Source organism: Rhinolophus sinicus, linkage group LG01 (assembly GCF_036562045.2).
Source record: "Rhinolophus sinicus isolate RSC01 linkage group LG01, ASM3656204v1, whole genome shotgun sequence".
In the NCBI taxonomy this organism is placed as follows: Eukaryota; Metazoa; Chordata; class Mammalia; order Chiroptera; family Rhinolophidae; genus Rhinolophus; species Rhinolophus sinicus.
In genome coordinates, this window is record NC_133751.1 from 63055827 (window position 1) to 63071166 (window position 15340).

The 15340-nt window shown below is 42.5% G+C and overlaps 1 protein-coding gene across 5 annotated transcripts in view; it reads left to right on the forward strand.

Moving 5' to 3' along the window:
* GPR156 (G protein-coupled receptor 156) overlaps positions 1–15340 on the forward strand; it is an 89688-nt gene that overhangs the window by 59918 nt on the left and 14430 nt on the right. For 4 of the 5 annotated variants that reach the window (XM_074331469.1, XM_074331477.1, XM_074331459.1 and 1 more), the window contains 5 exons: positions 2560–2695; positions 2946–3056; positions 6108–6233; positions 7217–7312; positions 9656–9892. In XM_074331469.1, coding sequence (XP_074187570.1) covers positions 2560–2695; positions 2946–3056; positions 6108–6233; positions 7217–7312; positions 9656–9892 — 706 coding nt within the window. The remainder of the gene's footprint in view (positions 1–2559; positions 2696–2945; positions 3057–6107; positions 6234–7216; positions 7313–9655; positions 9893–15340) is intronic. The other variant, XM_074331479.1, reaches the window with a different exon arrangement.

A 15340-nucleotide genomic window follows, 5' to 3' on the forward strand; every position in this document is an offset into this window, starting at 1 on the left:
TAACATGTCTGTTTGAAAAATGAATTTGCATCAACTTCTGAGATGTGAAGACTATGTAGTATATATTTTGTCAGAGATAACTAAATTGAGTTCCTCCTAACTAAATTAGAAGAGGGAGGAATTCTAAATCAGGATTTCCTGCCAGTACTGGATTATATGAAAGGAGAGCTGATTGTACAGTGGTGTTCCAATAAAATGGGTCCAGAGAAGAATGAAGAAAGAAACCTACCCATCAGTGATCTAGACAACACAAATGTGTGGCTGTGAAACAGGGGCTGTTGCTTGGTGAGTAGGTCACCATCAGATACTTATGGCTCATGCCCAGGAGCTTGTGAGTGGCCATGGGGGAAAGTGGCCTGTTATTGGTCTTGCAGGAGTCCAGTCATTGGCAGTACCTCTGCCCAACCTTCTGACTGCACCAAGTGGCCAGTCCCAGGTCAACGGTGTGCTCCTTTCTGAATCAGGGCAGCACTGGTCTCTCAAGCGTATTCCTCATAACACATGCTTTGTGAAGCTGCTGCTTAGCGTTGCTCTCATGTCAGTAGTCAACATTCACCACATATCCCCATTCTTATGGAAGGAGACAAAGAAACTAGGGAAGATTACTCTCCAGAAGTCCACAATTTGAAGACGTGGTGACTGAGGAGGATAGAACTAGATCTTAAATTTGAATACAGGAGACTTAAGGTAAACAGTAGGAAAATGTTCTTTACACATGTAGCTCTCTTGCTAAGTGATGAAGGTGGTATTTTAAGAAAATAAGTCTGACAGTAATGTACAGGTTGTCTTAGGACAGGGGAAAATGGGTATTACACTAAAACTCCAAAAATTAATGTTTTAGCATCACCTTAGAGTTTTCAAAGAGTTTAGGCACACACCTCATTTGGTCTTTGCAGTAACCTCTGGGGTGGATATGAAAGCTACTATCTTCAGTTCACACATGAGGAAACAGGAGTCTAGGATAGTTAAAAGACTTGCCCAGAGTCACACAGCTGTGAGTGGCAGAGCCAGGATTCCCATTTTTCACACCTGACTCCAGTATCATTGCTCCTAATGTGACTGTCTTGGATAAATGTGGTAGCAGGAATGGAGAGTGAGGGACAACTCAAGAGAGATTTTGAAAGAACAAATGAAAGAAGTTGGCAGTTGATTGGGTATGGGTGATAAAGAAACAGGGGAAGGAAAGCTAATTCCTAGGTTTCTAAAGTCTGGGAGCTGGTGAGATTAACAATGTCATCAGCTGCTGTTGGCAAACATGCTTACTCTGTGGCAGGTCCTGTGCCACGCTTGGCTATACTGCCTCATTGAATCCTCACAGCTCTGAGGGTCAGGGGTATTAGTATCCCCATTTTATAAGGGGAATACATGAAAGTTGTTTTCACTTTTAGAGGGGAAAATGAAAGGAAGTATTTTTGCTCCAAGACAAGGGAAATCTCAGCTGGACTCTTTGGCCTGTGTTGACCATGCTTGGAGCCTGAGTCCTGGGGCAGTGGTTTGGTGTTCTCATGTGTATGGGTGCAGTTATGCTGCCAGCCATGCAGTCATCAAGCTGGGCCAATGATAGTTATGATGCTTGCAAATCCAGCACTGGCAAAGTTTTTAATGCCTCCTAGATGCTTTGCCTGCTATGAAAATAGGCTGCACCAAGCAGACGGTTTTTCCCTAGCTCTGCACTTTAAGGTGGTCAGCCAGGTAATCCAGGTACATAGCTAACAATGCTTTCCTCCTCTGATATTATTCAAAATAAATATATAACTAAGTGTAATTATCATATGACTCAGTGTAAATACTGCATTTATGTAAAATACACTATTTGGATTAAAACTCTTAAATACGATTGCATTCCTTCTTAATTGTTACCAGTGACTTTTACTTCTTATTGTTATCCATAATAACAACAAAGCTTAAGCCTGGTTTTACCCTAAATTTGACCAATTCACACATTTCTACCTTGTCCTGAGCCTCTGTTGGCGCCGCCTAGAGTTTGTCTGAGACCCTGACTGTCCATACCTCCCTCTAATCTTTGAATTGTTCTGTAACCTTATTTAAAACTCCTCAAGAAAAGACCCTTCCCAGATTTCCTGCTTTTAATACCTGCTTCCTCTTTCTCTCTTGGTCAAATAGAGACAGGAAAACAATTTATGTCTCAAATAAAGCAAATAACGTGTGGGGAAAAAAAAAATCCCAAACCTTTTTCCAAACGGGTTTACTCTACAGCTCATTTCCAAGGGCTCCAAACTGTATCTCTTTAGGTATCTACCTGCTACTTATTTATTCACTAGGCTGCATACAGCAGTCTCTTAGCAACCATAAACTTCATGGAAAACTAACAATTCTTTGATACCATCTGTGTTTAGAAGCTGGCCTCATTTTAAAAGACTTGGAGTTATACAAGCAAGACGTGCCAGAATTCAGTTCTTTTTGAAAATAAATTTAAATAAATCATAATATTCTATGGGGCGATAGGTGGTTTCTTCCCAGTGGCCCTTCCCTCTGAGGCTGCAGTGCTGGTGGGGAAGCTCTGTCCACTGTACGTGTGTTTCTTCCCGACTCCTCTAGGATTGTGAAGATGTCCAGTCCTAATCTGAACATTGTGACCTTACTGGGCAGTTGTCTGACTTATAGTAGCGCTTACCTCTTTGGGATTCAAGATCGAGATGCTTCAGTGGGAGGCTCAATGGAAACTCTCATTCAGGTAGGTGAAGTCTTACATTTTTGTTTCGAATGTAATGCCAACGTTTGAAAATTGTTTTAATCAGTGGCTTCTGCGGGTGGTGGTTATCCTCGCTGTGGGTACTTTCAGAGGTGATCCCTGAAACTCTCAGTCCATGGGGTCCACTTTCTGCCCCACACCCTCTGTGGACTGAGGCTTTGCAGGTCAGAATGTGTGGAGAAGAACAAAGGTTCCTCTCATGCCTGTTGTTTCTGTCCCTTTCCACCTGTAGGTAAGACTGTCTATGCTGTGCATCGGGACCTCTCTCGTGTTTGGACCCATTCTGGGGAAGAGCTGGCGACTCTACAAGGTGTTTACGCAGAGGGTCCCGGACAAGAGAGTGGTGAGTAGGCAGCAAATACACATTGCTCAACTGCAGACAGCAGCTTCACTCTTGATGAAAAACTGGAGAAGCTTGTGCCAGATTACTGGTCTGGCCCTTTTACGACAGAAGTTCTTGCTCCTCATTTCAAACCTTGGAGTCATGTGGCCTCATGAGCCCCCACGACTGGAAAGATGTGTGTCAGTGCTATTGGGAGATAGGCCTTTGAACATAGCTTCTGCTTCATATGTACCTCAGGTCCTGGTACTGCTCCGGGTATGTGAGCGGACCCATAGGTGGCACCAGCATGAGAAAGCAAGATGCCCAGAGAGACTGTTGCTTAGCACAGCTGTGAACTGACAGTGGAAGGAGGGAGACTGAGTACAAAGAAACTCTGGCAGATAAGTAGTTATTTTCCTCACTGGAGCCCAATTCTTTTCCATGTAGAAGGCCACTCTCGGCATTAGAAGGATGATGGGCCTGGAGCAGTGAGCAAGGAAGAGGACACCCATTCAGCATAGAGAATCAACCCTAGAAGCTATGTGGCAGCAGATCACCTACATGTCCCTGATATCAGCTGTCATCCTAACCACATTCCCCCATTTTATCACGTTCCCTGGTACAGCTGCCCAAACTTCAAAGCTTATCATCAAACTCTTTGTCTCTGGGCCCTGCCCAGACCCAATATATCTCAGTTGGAGTTTACATCTCTGGAATGGTGGTTTTTGTTTTTTAAAGAATTTTGTTGAATCGTGGTGAATATTTATCAAAAGCTCCGTTGTACTCACATACATATGAAAAAGATTGCCTAAAGGACAAGAAGTTCATCCATTTTTTAGATCTTCTTTCATTTCTCTCAGCAATTTTTTTGTAGTTTTCAGTGGAAGTCCTTCACATCTGTTATTAGATTTATTCCTAAGTATTTTATATTTTTATGCTACTGCACATGTTATTGTTTTCTATTTCACTTTCAATTTTTGTTTCTAGTACATAGAAACACGATTGATTTTTGTATGCTGATCTTATTTGCTGCAACTCTGCTAAGCTATTTATTAATTCTAGTAGCTTTTTTGTAGATTCCATCAGATTTTCTACATGAATTATCATAACATCTGTAAGTAAAGACAGATCCTGTCCCATCTCTTGTATAATGGAAACAACAGTACAGATGTTTGGTAGAAATGCTGAGAGTAGACATGCTCGAGTTGTTCTTGATCTTATGAAGCATTCGGTCTTTTAAACTAAGTATGATGTTACCCATAATTTCATTGTAGATTTCCTTTATTTAGTTAGGGAAGTTCCCTTCTATTCCTATTTTGCTGAGAGTTTGTATAAAGAATTGATGTTGTATTTTATAAAATACTTTTTCTGTGTCTATTGAATTGATCCTATGGTTTTTCTTTTTCAGTTTGTTCATATGTTGGATTATATTAAGTGATTTTAGGATCTCAAACCAACCTTGAGTTCCTGAGACAGACTCCACTTGGTCATGATGTATTATCCTCTTATATTGTTGAATTTATTTTGTTTATAATTTGTGTATTAATGTTCATGAAGAATATTGCTCTGTAATTCTCTTTTCTTGTAAAATCTTCTTCTGGCTTTGGTATCAGGGTAATACCTGCCTTATAGAATGAATTGGGAAGTATTCCCTCCTCTTCAATTTCTGGAAGAGTTTGTGTATAATTGGTATTCACCTAGTATAAGTACTTTAAAATAGTATCCTTCTTTTTCTTCCCTTCTCAATCTTTGTGTTATTCTTTTTACTTTTATATGGTATAAACCCCGCACAATTATTTTTGTTTAAAAATTAGTTATCTTTTAAAGACATTTAAAAATATAAAAATAAATCACATATTTTCCTATAAAGTTAACACTTCCAGAGCTCTTAATCTCCTTGTATAGGTATTAATTTGATATTATTTTCCTTTTGCTTGAAAGATATCTAACATTCTCATGTGGGCGTGCTAGCCTTGAATTTTTCAGCTTTTGTTTATCTGAAAAAGTCTATATTCCACCTTGGTTTTCAAAAGATATTTTTTGCTGGATGTAGAATCCTAGGTTGAGGTTTTCTTTTTTTCCTTTCAGTACTTTGAAGATTTTTCTCCACTGTATTTTCACCTGGCCCTGTATCTGATGAGAAATCTGATGTCTTCCTTATCTTTGTTTCTCTATACATAATGTATCCTTTTTGCTGATTGCTTTAAAGATTTACTTTTTATCACTGGGTTTGAGCAGTTTGATTAAGCAACCAATTTATCTTTATCTTACAAGCACCATGAATCATGTAACTGGTTGTACTTCCTTCTTTTCACTGGTTGACAAAAACTCAGATCCACATTTCTATCCCAATTCATGAATATTATATACTCTCCTGACCTGAACCGTCATCGTAATTCTCTTTATCTTCTCTTTTCCTTAGTATTTTTCATTCTTTATCCTGTTGCAGGATATATATTTTCTTAGTTTTATTTTTGTAGTCACGAAAGTAACACATCTTCTTTGTATTAGGTCAAGTGATTCCTATCAGTATATATAGTAATGCTCGTCCACCACCCTCAGCTCTCAATCCCACCCTTCAGGTTAATGGTTAATAGTTTTATGTGAAAGCTTCCATATCTGTCTATGTGCTCATATAAACGTATCTAGAAACAATAGAGTATTTATTTTGTAAGACCTTTGAATCTTCTGTGGAAAAAGGTAGGATATGGAAAAGATAAACAAATGGAAATATTTAATGGTGATAATGAGGATAGGGACATAGAAATCCTTGTACCTTTTGGAGGGTGGTGCCAGGGTCTATGAAGCCACCTCAAGAGCTGGAGCTGTTGTATTTCCTTCTGTTTTACTTCTGGTTGCAATCAATAAAGGCAATTCGTACCATAATCAAAAGAAAAAATGAGAAAGAACTCCTTGTAAATATTTAGTATCTGTTTCACCTTTAATGATTGGATTTGAAGCTTTGGGTGAGGGCTAACCCTGGAGCCTGTAGTCAGAACACAAAGGACACTCTAGCCCCTTTGTCAAAGAGCCAGTGAGCTAAGGAAAATTATGACCTTGACTCTTTTGCAGATAATCAAAGACCTGCAACTCCTAGGGTTGGTGGCAGCCCTGGTTATAGCTGACGTGATCCTGCTCACGACGTGGGTGCTGACTGATCCCATCCAGTGCCTCCAGATTCTCAGTGTCAGTATGACGGTGAGGATTCCAAATTCCTGGAGAATTTAATTCCTGAGCTGGGGTGGGGGGCGGGCTTTGAGGGTACATGGAGGTCATTCTCCTAGTTACTTGCGCTGTGGGGTCATCCTCCCAACAAGAAGATAGATGGTCCAAAGAGGAGGGCAGGTCAGGAGCTGTGGCTGCCATGAATGCCTTGCCCCTTGTCTGCAAGGTATGCGACCACTCCCACTGCGCCTCCGGCCCCAGCTGTCTTCCAGAGGCTGCCACCGAGATGACTGCATGCTGGAATGGGCCTCTGCTTCCATAGTATCAATAATGAGAACTTGTAGCTACAGGAAGTTGCCTTCCCTTAATTGTTGAGAGGTAAAGGTAGAATTTTGAGGTGGCCTTTGGAGTTAGTCACCCCGGCTTCAAATCCCAGCTCTACCACGTTCTACCCATGTGACCTTGGGAAAGTCATTTAACCTCTCTAAGTCTCTATTTCCTCATAGGTAAAATGGGGATGATAATACTACCTTTTTCTTAGGGCTCTGGTGAAAAATAAGTGAAGCGATGCAGGTAAAGAACTCGACTGTGCCCGGTACATAGTGTTCAATGGATAGGAATTATATGTCTCCAGCCTCACACTGAGCTGGCGAAGACAGTGGAGTCTTGACATTGCACAGTTAATATTTAAGGTTTCAACTGTTAACAAATAGCAAGAATATGATGTGAAATATTATAATTTGTCATTTTGCTGAGGCAGTAATTTGAATCATTGTGGTAGCAAAGCACATAACGGGGGGTAAGCCATGCTGCCACCAAGCGTCCACATGTCAGCCAACTTTATTGTCTATTCCTCCAATTAATAGTCATTCATTAAGATTCCAACGAAGTCACCTAAATATTACAGCTTTTCTATTCTAAGGGGGTAATTACATGCGCCAGGATGTTCACAGGGATCTGCTGTGTGTTCCTGGTCATTGTGGGCGCCCTCAGCCCGGACTCTCTGTCCCTCTTAGGTGACAGGGAGAGACGTGTCCTGCTCACTGACCAGCACGCACTTCTGTGCTTCCCGGTACTCCGATGTCTGGATTGCTCTTGTTGTGGGATGCAAGGTTGGTAACCACACCTCTTGGGGATACAGCTGGTCTGTCACCAACAAAACGGATATCAAGAGGGAATTAATGAGGTGATTTCTGCAAAGACTCATGGAAGCAGGGGAGACCACTGTTGACACATCAATCTCAAAGTCATGACCCTTATTATTTCTCTACTTTTTTGGGGGGCAGGTCACTTTTTCAACTCTTTGAACTTCTTCATTTTGTCCTCCCCATATCATGTGGAATTCACCTACTGTTTCTCCCATTTCTTGATCTGGTTTTTAACATTGATTTGGCAATACCAGTTTTCTCCCCAGCTCCCTACAAGGAAGATTTGGATCAAGGTATCCTTTTGTCATTCACCCACCTACCTTTCTCACTGTGGTTGGAAGCAGAGTTGGCCCTAAGACTAGTGACAACATCCATGGTGTCCTTTGAGTGATTCCGGCTTCCTCAAAGTGTGTCCCATACTGCCCTGAATCTCCCATCATTAGACTCATTTGTCTCTGTTAGAGACAAAAATAAGATATTATTTCCAGAGGTACAGGATACCTATACAGTGCACTAAGGGAGGTCCTTAGAACCAACTACCTATTAGCTGGTTTTCAGCTTGGAAGGACAGAAAACCTGGCTCTGGGGAGCACAGGGCAGGCCTGTTTCAATGAACAGGGCATTAAGTTCAGGAGCCCCCAACCTGAACCTGTCAACTGCCCCTACTCCATACTTATAAGCAGTGAAAGCGAATGACATCCAAGTATATATGATTCACTCAAACACAAGTCATGGATGGATAGAGGCCTCATTTCCTTTTGGCAAGAATTTTAATGGAATTAAAACATTTTAATAGAATCAGATTTGAACATTTCAAAATGATAAGCATTGCATTCACATTTGATTAAATTACTAATCCAACTCTGCCAAATGCCACCTGATGGCATCAGTTACCCAAAAGTCAGGCCCCACTGGGCTCCTGGTGTGTTTATCTTCTAGTCATTGATGATATCAGGGTGGCCACGTTTGGTCCTCAGGCCTTATTTGGGACAGTGGGCATTGGGGGCACCCAGAAGGCATTTCTGCCACACTGACTCCTTCACTGTAGGCACAACCAGGCTTTCCCAAAATCATCTTTAGGGCCGTCCCTGCAGGTGGAGTTGGTCACGTTGTGGGATTTCAGGATCCCTGGCAGAAGCCCTGCTGATAACTGACCTTACTTTCATTATTAGTTCTCCCTCTGAATCCGCGTAGCTCCCACACACCCCCTCACCCACCGTGGCGTCTTCACATTCTGTGCTATAAAACACGAACATTTGTATGCTTGCCTTACATCTCCCTACCAGACTGAGCTCCTTGAAAAGGCAGGACCATGACTTCTTTCTCTTTGTAGCATCATTTCCTGCCCTCCACCTAGCATGACACTGCACGTAGTCAGGGGGATATGTGTTGAATCTATATATTCTGTATTGTTGATTAAAGTTTTGATTTCAGTTTAAATGCAGCTCTTTCCAAGAAAGACAGCAGTTAAAGGTGCTGTGAGTCATTTTCTCCTTAGTACAAATGAGAAATCTGAGAGCAAGTTTATATTCATGGGAAAGAGGAAAGAATAGGACCCTGGGTTCCCAGTGGTGGGGGCAGAAAATATCATAAAGAAGGTGAGGGGTATAGGTGGAGCCTTTGCTGCCTGTGCCTGCCACACCGTCTAGTCTAGGTTCCAGCCTACCTTTGTTCTCCCCTGTTTCCACTTTCCATCTCCCATAAACACCCACTGGCACAGAGCCGCTGCTAGCCTATAGAGATCCTTTGTGTAAATCAGAAAAAGGCACCCCTTCGAGGCAGATGCAATCTTGCTGGTGCAAGGCTCGGCAAGCAGATGGTGCCTTTAGGAAAATTAGAAAAAAGAGCCCGTTCCTCGGGACACTGCCCCTCCTAAGGCACATGACTCGACAAGCAGACCACAGGGCTGTTTCAGCTTCCACATGGCCCTCAGGGCCATGCAGCGCAAAACCACACCATGGACGTGGCAGCCCTCAGCCCCAGCAGCACGATGTACCCACTACCCTGCTAGTGCCCGCAGCCTTTTCTGTAGAGTTCCTACCCACCTGCACCATCCTGCCCTGTGCCTTGTCCTGGCAGACTCCTGTCTGATGGCTGACTTGCTGGCCTCTGATAAACGAATTCTCAGTGCAGGAGAGAAAGGTAGCATTTAGTCAGCACCTCCTCGGTGCTCATAGCAACCCTGTAAGGTAGATATTATTATCCTTTTTTTACAAACAAGGACATTGGTTCCAACCCTCTTGCTCTTTGACCCCGAGCCTGTTATTCCACATCCCTGAGCCTCTGGTTCTCCCCTCTGCCCTCCAGGGCCTGCTGCTGCTGTATGGTGCCTACCTGGCTGGCCTGACCGACCATGTCAGCTCTCCTCCTGTGAATCAATCTTTAACCATCATGGTTGGCGTCAATCTTGTGGTGCTGGCTGCTGGGCTTCTTTTCGTGGTCACCAGATACTTGCACTCCTGGCCCAACCTGGTCTTTGGCCTCACATCTGGAGGAATCTTTGTTTGCACAACCACAATCAACTGCTTCATCTTCATTCCCCAGGTATGCTCTCAGGAGAGTTTGGCAAGGCCAGCCCTCCTAGTCACTCCAGAGGCTTTGCTGGGCATGATAAACTGTGCTTTCTATTAAGACTTTTGGGTACTATTTATTGGAGGGTCAGAAGGAAGGTGGGGTCTTAGTGAGCTGGCTCCCTCTGTTCTTCCCTCCTCGCTTTTCTGAATGAAGATAACTCAGCTCCCGGTCAGCAAGAGGACAGGCCAGAGTGGCTGAGCCATAGTGGCAGCCTGTTTCCACTCCTAGCAGAGCTGCCTTGCAAACGGGCTTTTCCACGCACCCTCCACTCTGCTTCACTCTTCCCCAATTCCTTCTTCTTCTTAATAATGTCATTCTTTCACTAGACTGGGAGTGAGGAACCTTTCTTTCTTCCCATTTGTGATTGCAGATTTACAGGGAAAAACTCATTTGGAATTTTATGCGATTATAAATGTTTTTTCTTTTTTATTAGAGGAAAATCTAGAGCATTCCTCTTCTTTTTACAATATGGAGAAATTAAAATGTGTTTTATATTATGGGGATTAAGGGGGGAAAGTCAAATGAGGGAGGCAGATAGAAGCAGAAGTGTCCAGACAGCAAAGAGGAAAAAAGAGAATTGGAGGGAAAGGTGAAGGAATTCATAGGCTCTGAAAGGAAAGTGATGTGAAATTATTCATGATATACCTGAGGGTACCACTGAGCCACACACATCTGAGTTAATGAACTTGGCATTAGGTACTTTTCCTGTTTCCCTTCTAGTCCTCTTTTTCTAACCCCAAGTTTTCCTCATCCCACTACGTCCTCAAGACTCCATCCTGCTTCTCACTGCAGCTTCTAATTGACTGTGAATGACTTCTCCATGAGGACACTAACTAATAAAGCATTGGCTGATGAAGGGTTATAGTGTATTTATAAAAGTGAAGAATGTACTTTGGGATATGATGGTGTGGCACAGGCATAGACCCTTTACTCTTTTTCCCTTTCATAAATTCTCATTAAAATAATCAAAAGACTCAACAAATATGGAAAAATCTGTAACAGCAACACTAAAAACCAAGGATGGGTATTGCCTCTATGTGAGAAACGAGAGGAATTTTTGCTGAATCTTTTTAAAAATTTTAACAGATTTATTGAAATGTAATTCACATACTACACAATTTACCCATTTAAAATGTACAATTCAGTGTTTTTTAGTATGTTAACAGATATGTGCAACCTGAATCTTAATATTGTAAGAAGTGGATTGAAGGAAGCCATTGAGAGCTGAGTCTTATTTGTCTGGAATGTAACAGAAAAGGACTATGAAAAACAAGGGCTCTTCCTCTTTGGGAGACGGGGAATGTGGAGTGTGGATGGGCCTTTTGGGAAGCCCACCCTTTAGGCCCTACGGCAACATTGTTGATTGGTAACCCATCCACCCATTGCCAAACTCTTTCTTCCTTGCTCACCTCCACTATATAGGCTGAAAGAGCTAAACCACTTGCTTTCCCAGCCTCTCTTATAGCTAGGGATTCTCATGTGACACAGTTTTGAACACTTAAGGTTTTTTGGCAGGTTTCTGGAAAAGCTTTTCCTTTCTTGAAAGAGCTATGAGCGTGGCTGGCATCACTTCTGCCATCTTTTTACCTTGAATGTTTGTGATGCCTGGAGCTATGGCAGCCATCTTGTGATGATAAAGGAAAAGCCAAGAGAATGTATTTACTGTACCAAGAAACTACCTCTTCCCATGTAAAACTATAAATTCAGGGGAAAAGGACCTATGAAGAGATTATGCAATTCATAAGAAGAGGACCACAAATTTCTGAAGGTTTGGGGAAGTTGCCTTCCTCTGAAGTAAAATAAAGAGTTTTTAGAAGACATCGGATTTGTTTTGTCAATAGGATTCAAAGGATATTGCCTCTCTTCAACTAAAGCAAACCATCTTGAGAACATAATCTTAGATCATGAAATATTAAATAAGGATGAAAATATTGTGTTAAATTTAAAACCCCAGTAAAAGCATTGAATAAGCAATTAGACATGGCAAAATATTGAATTAGTTAATTAATTTAAGGAAACAGAACACAAGGAGACAGATTAAAAAGTGAGAGACTAGATAAGAAAATACGAAATTTCCAGTCAAGATGGCAGAATAAGTAAACATTGTGCTTGCCTCCTATCACAACCACATCAAAATTACAACTAAACTACAGAACAGCCATCATTGAGAATTGCCTGAAGTCCAGCTGAACAGAAGTCCTACAACTAAGGACATACAGAAGAAGCCACATCAAGACTGGTAGGAGGGATGTAGATCCCAGACAGGCTGGTCCCACACTCGCATGTGGCAGTTATAAATCAGGAGGGATATCTCAGCTGTGGAGGTCCCTCCTGAGGAGTGAGGGGTCTCAGCCTCACATCAGGCTCCTTAGCCAAGGGTTCCAGTGCCAGGAAGAGAAGTCCCCACAACTTCTAGCTGTGAAAACCAGCATAGATTGTAGCTGAGTGAGATAGAGGGCTGCTGGAGTCCCAGGAATTCCTCTTAAAGGGCCCATGCACTGACTTACTTGCTGACAGACTCACTCGTTCTGAGCTCCAGCACTGGGGCAGTAGCTGGAAAGGCTTCAGGTATATATGGGGAGGAACTAAGTTGTTTGGTTTCAGGGCAAGGGCTAAAGGGGCAGCTTTCTTCCAGACAGAAGTGGTGGCTGAAGGCATTGTTCCTTTGTTGAGCACCCCCTCCTCCCAGCATGCAGATTTAGGGGGGAACAATATCTGAGTCTCCATCAACCTGGCTGACATCGTTTGTCCTGCCCTGGTGATTACTTGAGCTCCTGCCCCACCCAACTTGTGGGCCCACCTAAGCCACTTTCAGTGACTTTCCGGTACAAATGGTCAAGCCAAGATAGACTTCCCTAAAATTTCTCTAAGGTTCGCAAACCTCAAACAAGCACCATCTGGCCTTGGCATGCCCCATACCTCTTCCTAAGCATACCCAAACCTTTCACTAGTGGGAACCAGGCTCGGTTCACAGCTTAGCTTATTCCAGTCACCTCCAAACCCAGTGTGGGTGGTGGCCATCTGCAGGTTACTTTGTGGCTCCTTCCAGGTGGCCCCAGGCAGGACACAAGCTATTGCTGAACTTGGCCTACAGCTGGGCCCTTCCCAGGAGGCCCGGGGCTGGCACACCCAGTGGCAGGCTTCAGACTGAGTCAGAATACCAGCCAGCTTCCTTGGATGACATACCCAAAGGGCAGACTGGACAGGCATCAGAGCCCTGATAAAGCAAATCCTGCTTTGTAGGGTCAGCCCCTGCACGACACTTCCTCCACTGTAATCACAGCCAGTCCTTACAATCAGCCCAAGGGTCAGTCCCTCCAACTGATGTGCAAACAGCAACCTAGGCTCAACTACAACAGGAGGGCACACACAACCCACACAAGGGACACACATGGAAGACCTGGCTCAGGTGAGCAGGGGCCACTAGGCCCCACAGGACACCTACTATATAAGACCACTCTACTAAGACTAGGAGACACAGCAGCCCTACCTAATACATAGAAACACAGGAAGGCACACAAAATGGGGATACAAAGAAACATGTCCCAAATGAAAAAACAGAACAAAGCCCCAGAAAAAGAACTAAACAAGTTGGAGACAATGACCACTGAGATCATTTAGCATCCTTATAACAAGTGTTTGAACTCTGCAAACCAGATGCAGAGTTCAAACACTTGTTATAAGGATGCTAAATGATCTCAGTGAGACTTCAACAAAGAGATAGGAAACAAAAATAGAGGTAGAAAACATAAAAAAGAACCACTCTTGGGCAGCCGGATGGCTCAGTTGGTTAGGGCGCAAGCTCTGAACAACAGGGTTGCTGGTTCTATTCCCACATGGGCCACTGAGCTGCGTCCTCCACAACTAGATTGAAGACAACGAGCTGCCGCTGAGCTTCCAGAGGGGTGGTCGGATGGTTCAGTTGGTTAGAGAACGAGCTCTCAACAACAAGGTTGCCGGTTCAATTCCCACATGGGATGGTGAGCTGTGCCCCCTGCAACTAAAGATTGAAAACAGAAACTGGACTTGGAGCTGAGCTGCACCCTCCACAACTAGATTGAAGGACAACGACTTGGAGCTTATGGGCCCTGGAGAAACACTGTTCCCCAATATTCCCCAATTAAAAAAAAAAAAGAACCATTCAGAAATGAAGAATACAATAACTGAAATGAAGAATACCTTAAAGAGAATCAACAGTAGCTTAGATGAAGCAGAATATTGAAGGAGCAATTTAGAAGATAAGGTAGCAGAAAACACATAATCAAAACAGAAAAAAAGAATCCAAAAAAATGAGCATAGTTTAAAGGGCTTATGAGACAACATCAAGCATACCAACATTCGCATCATACATTCACATCATAGGGGTACCAGAAAGAGAAGAGAGAGAGAGCAAGAGAAGAGAGAGCGAGCAAGAAATTACTTAAGAAATAATGATGGAAAACTTCCCTAACCTAGCGAAGGAAGTAGACATACAAGCCCTGGAAGTGCAGAGTCCCAAACAATATGAACTTAAAGAGGCCAACACCAAGACACATGGTAATTAAAATTCCAAAGGTTAAAGAGAAGGAAAGATTCTTAAAAACAGCAAAAGAAAAGCAGTTTGTTACCTACAAGTGAACTGTAAGACTATAAGCTGATTTCTCAACAGAAACTATGCAGGCCACAAGAGATTGGCATGAAATATTCGGAGTGATGAAAAGCAAGGACCTACAACCAAGATTACTCTACCCAGCAAAGCTATCATTTAAAATTGAAGGACAGATAAAGAGCTTCCCAGACAAGGAAAAGCTAAAGGAGTTCATCACCACCAAACCAGTATTACAAGGAATATTAGAGGGACTTCTTTAAAAAGAAAAAGTATGAATAATAAAATGGCAATAACTACATATCTGTCAACCATTACTTTAAATGTAAATGGACTAAATGCTCCAATCAAAAGACATAGGAGGGCTGAATGGATAAGAAAATAAGACCCTTACATATGCTGCCTATAAGAGAATCACTTCAGATTGAAAGACACACCGACTGAAAGTAAAGGGATGGAAAAAGACATTTCATGAAAATGGAAATGAAAAACAGAAAAAAGCTGGATTAACAATACTTATACCAGACAAAATAAATTTTAAAACAAAGGCTTTAACAAGGGACAAAGAAGGATCCAGTAATCCTACTTCTGAGTATTTATCTAAAGAAACACAAAACACCACTTCAAAGGAACATGGGTATCCATGTGTTCATTACAACATTATTTACAATAGCCAAGACATGGAGGCAATCTGGATGTCCATCAATGGATGAACGGATAAAGAGTAAGTGGTACATATATACAGTGGGGTATTACTCAGCCATAAAAAAGAATGAAATCTTGCCATCTGCAACAATATGGATGGACCTAGAGGGTAATACGCTGAGTGAAGT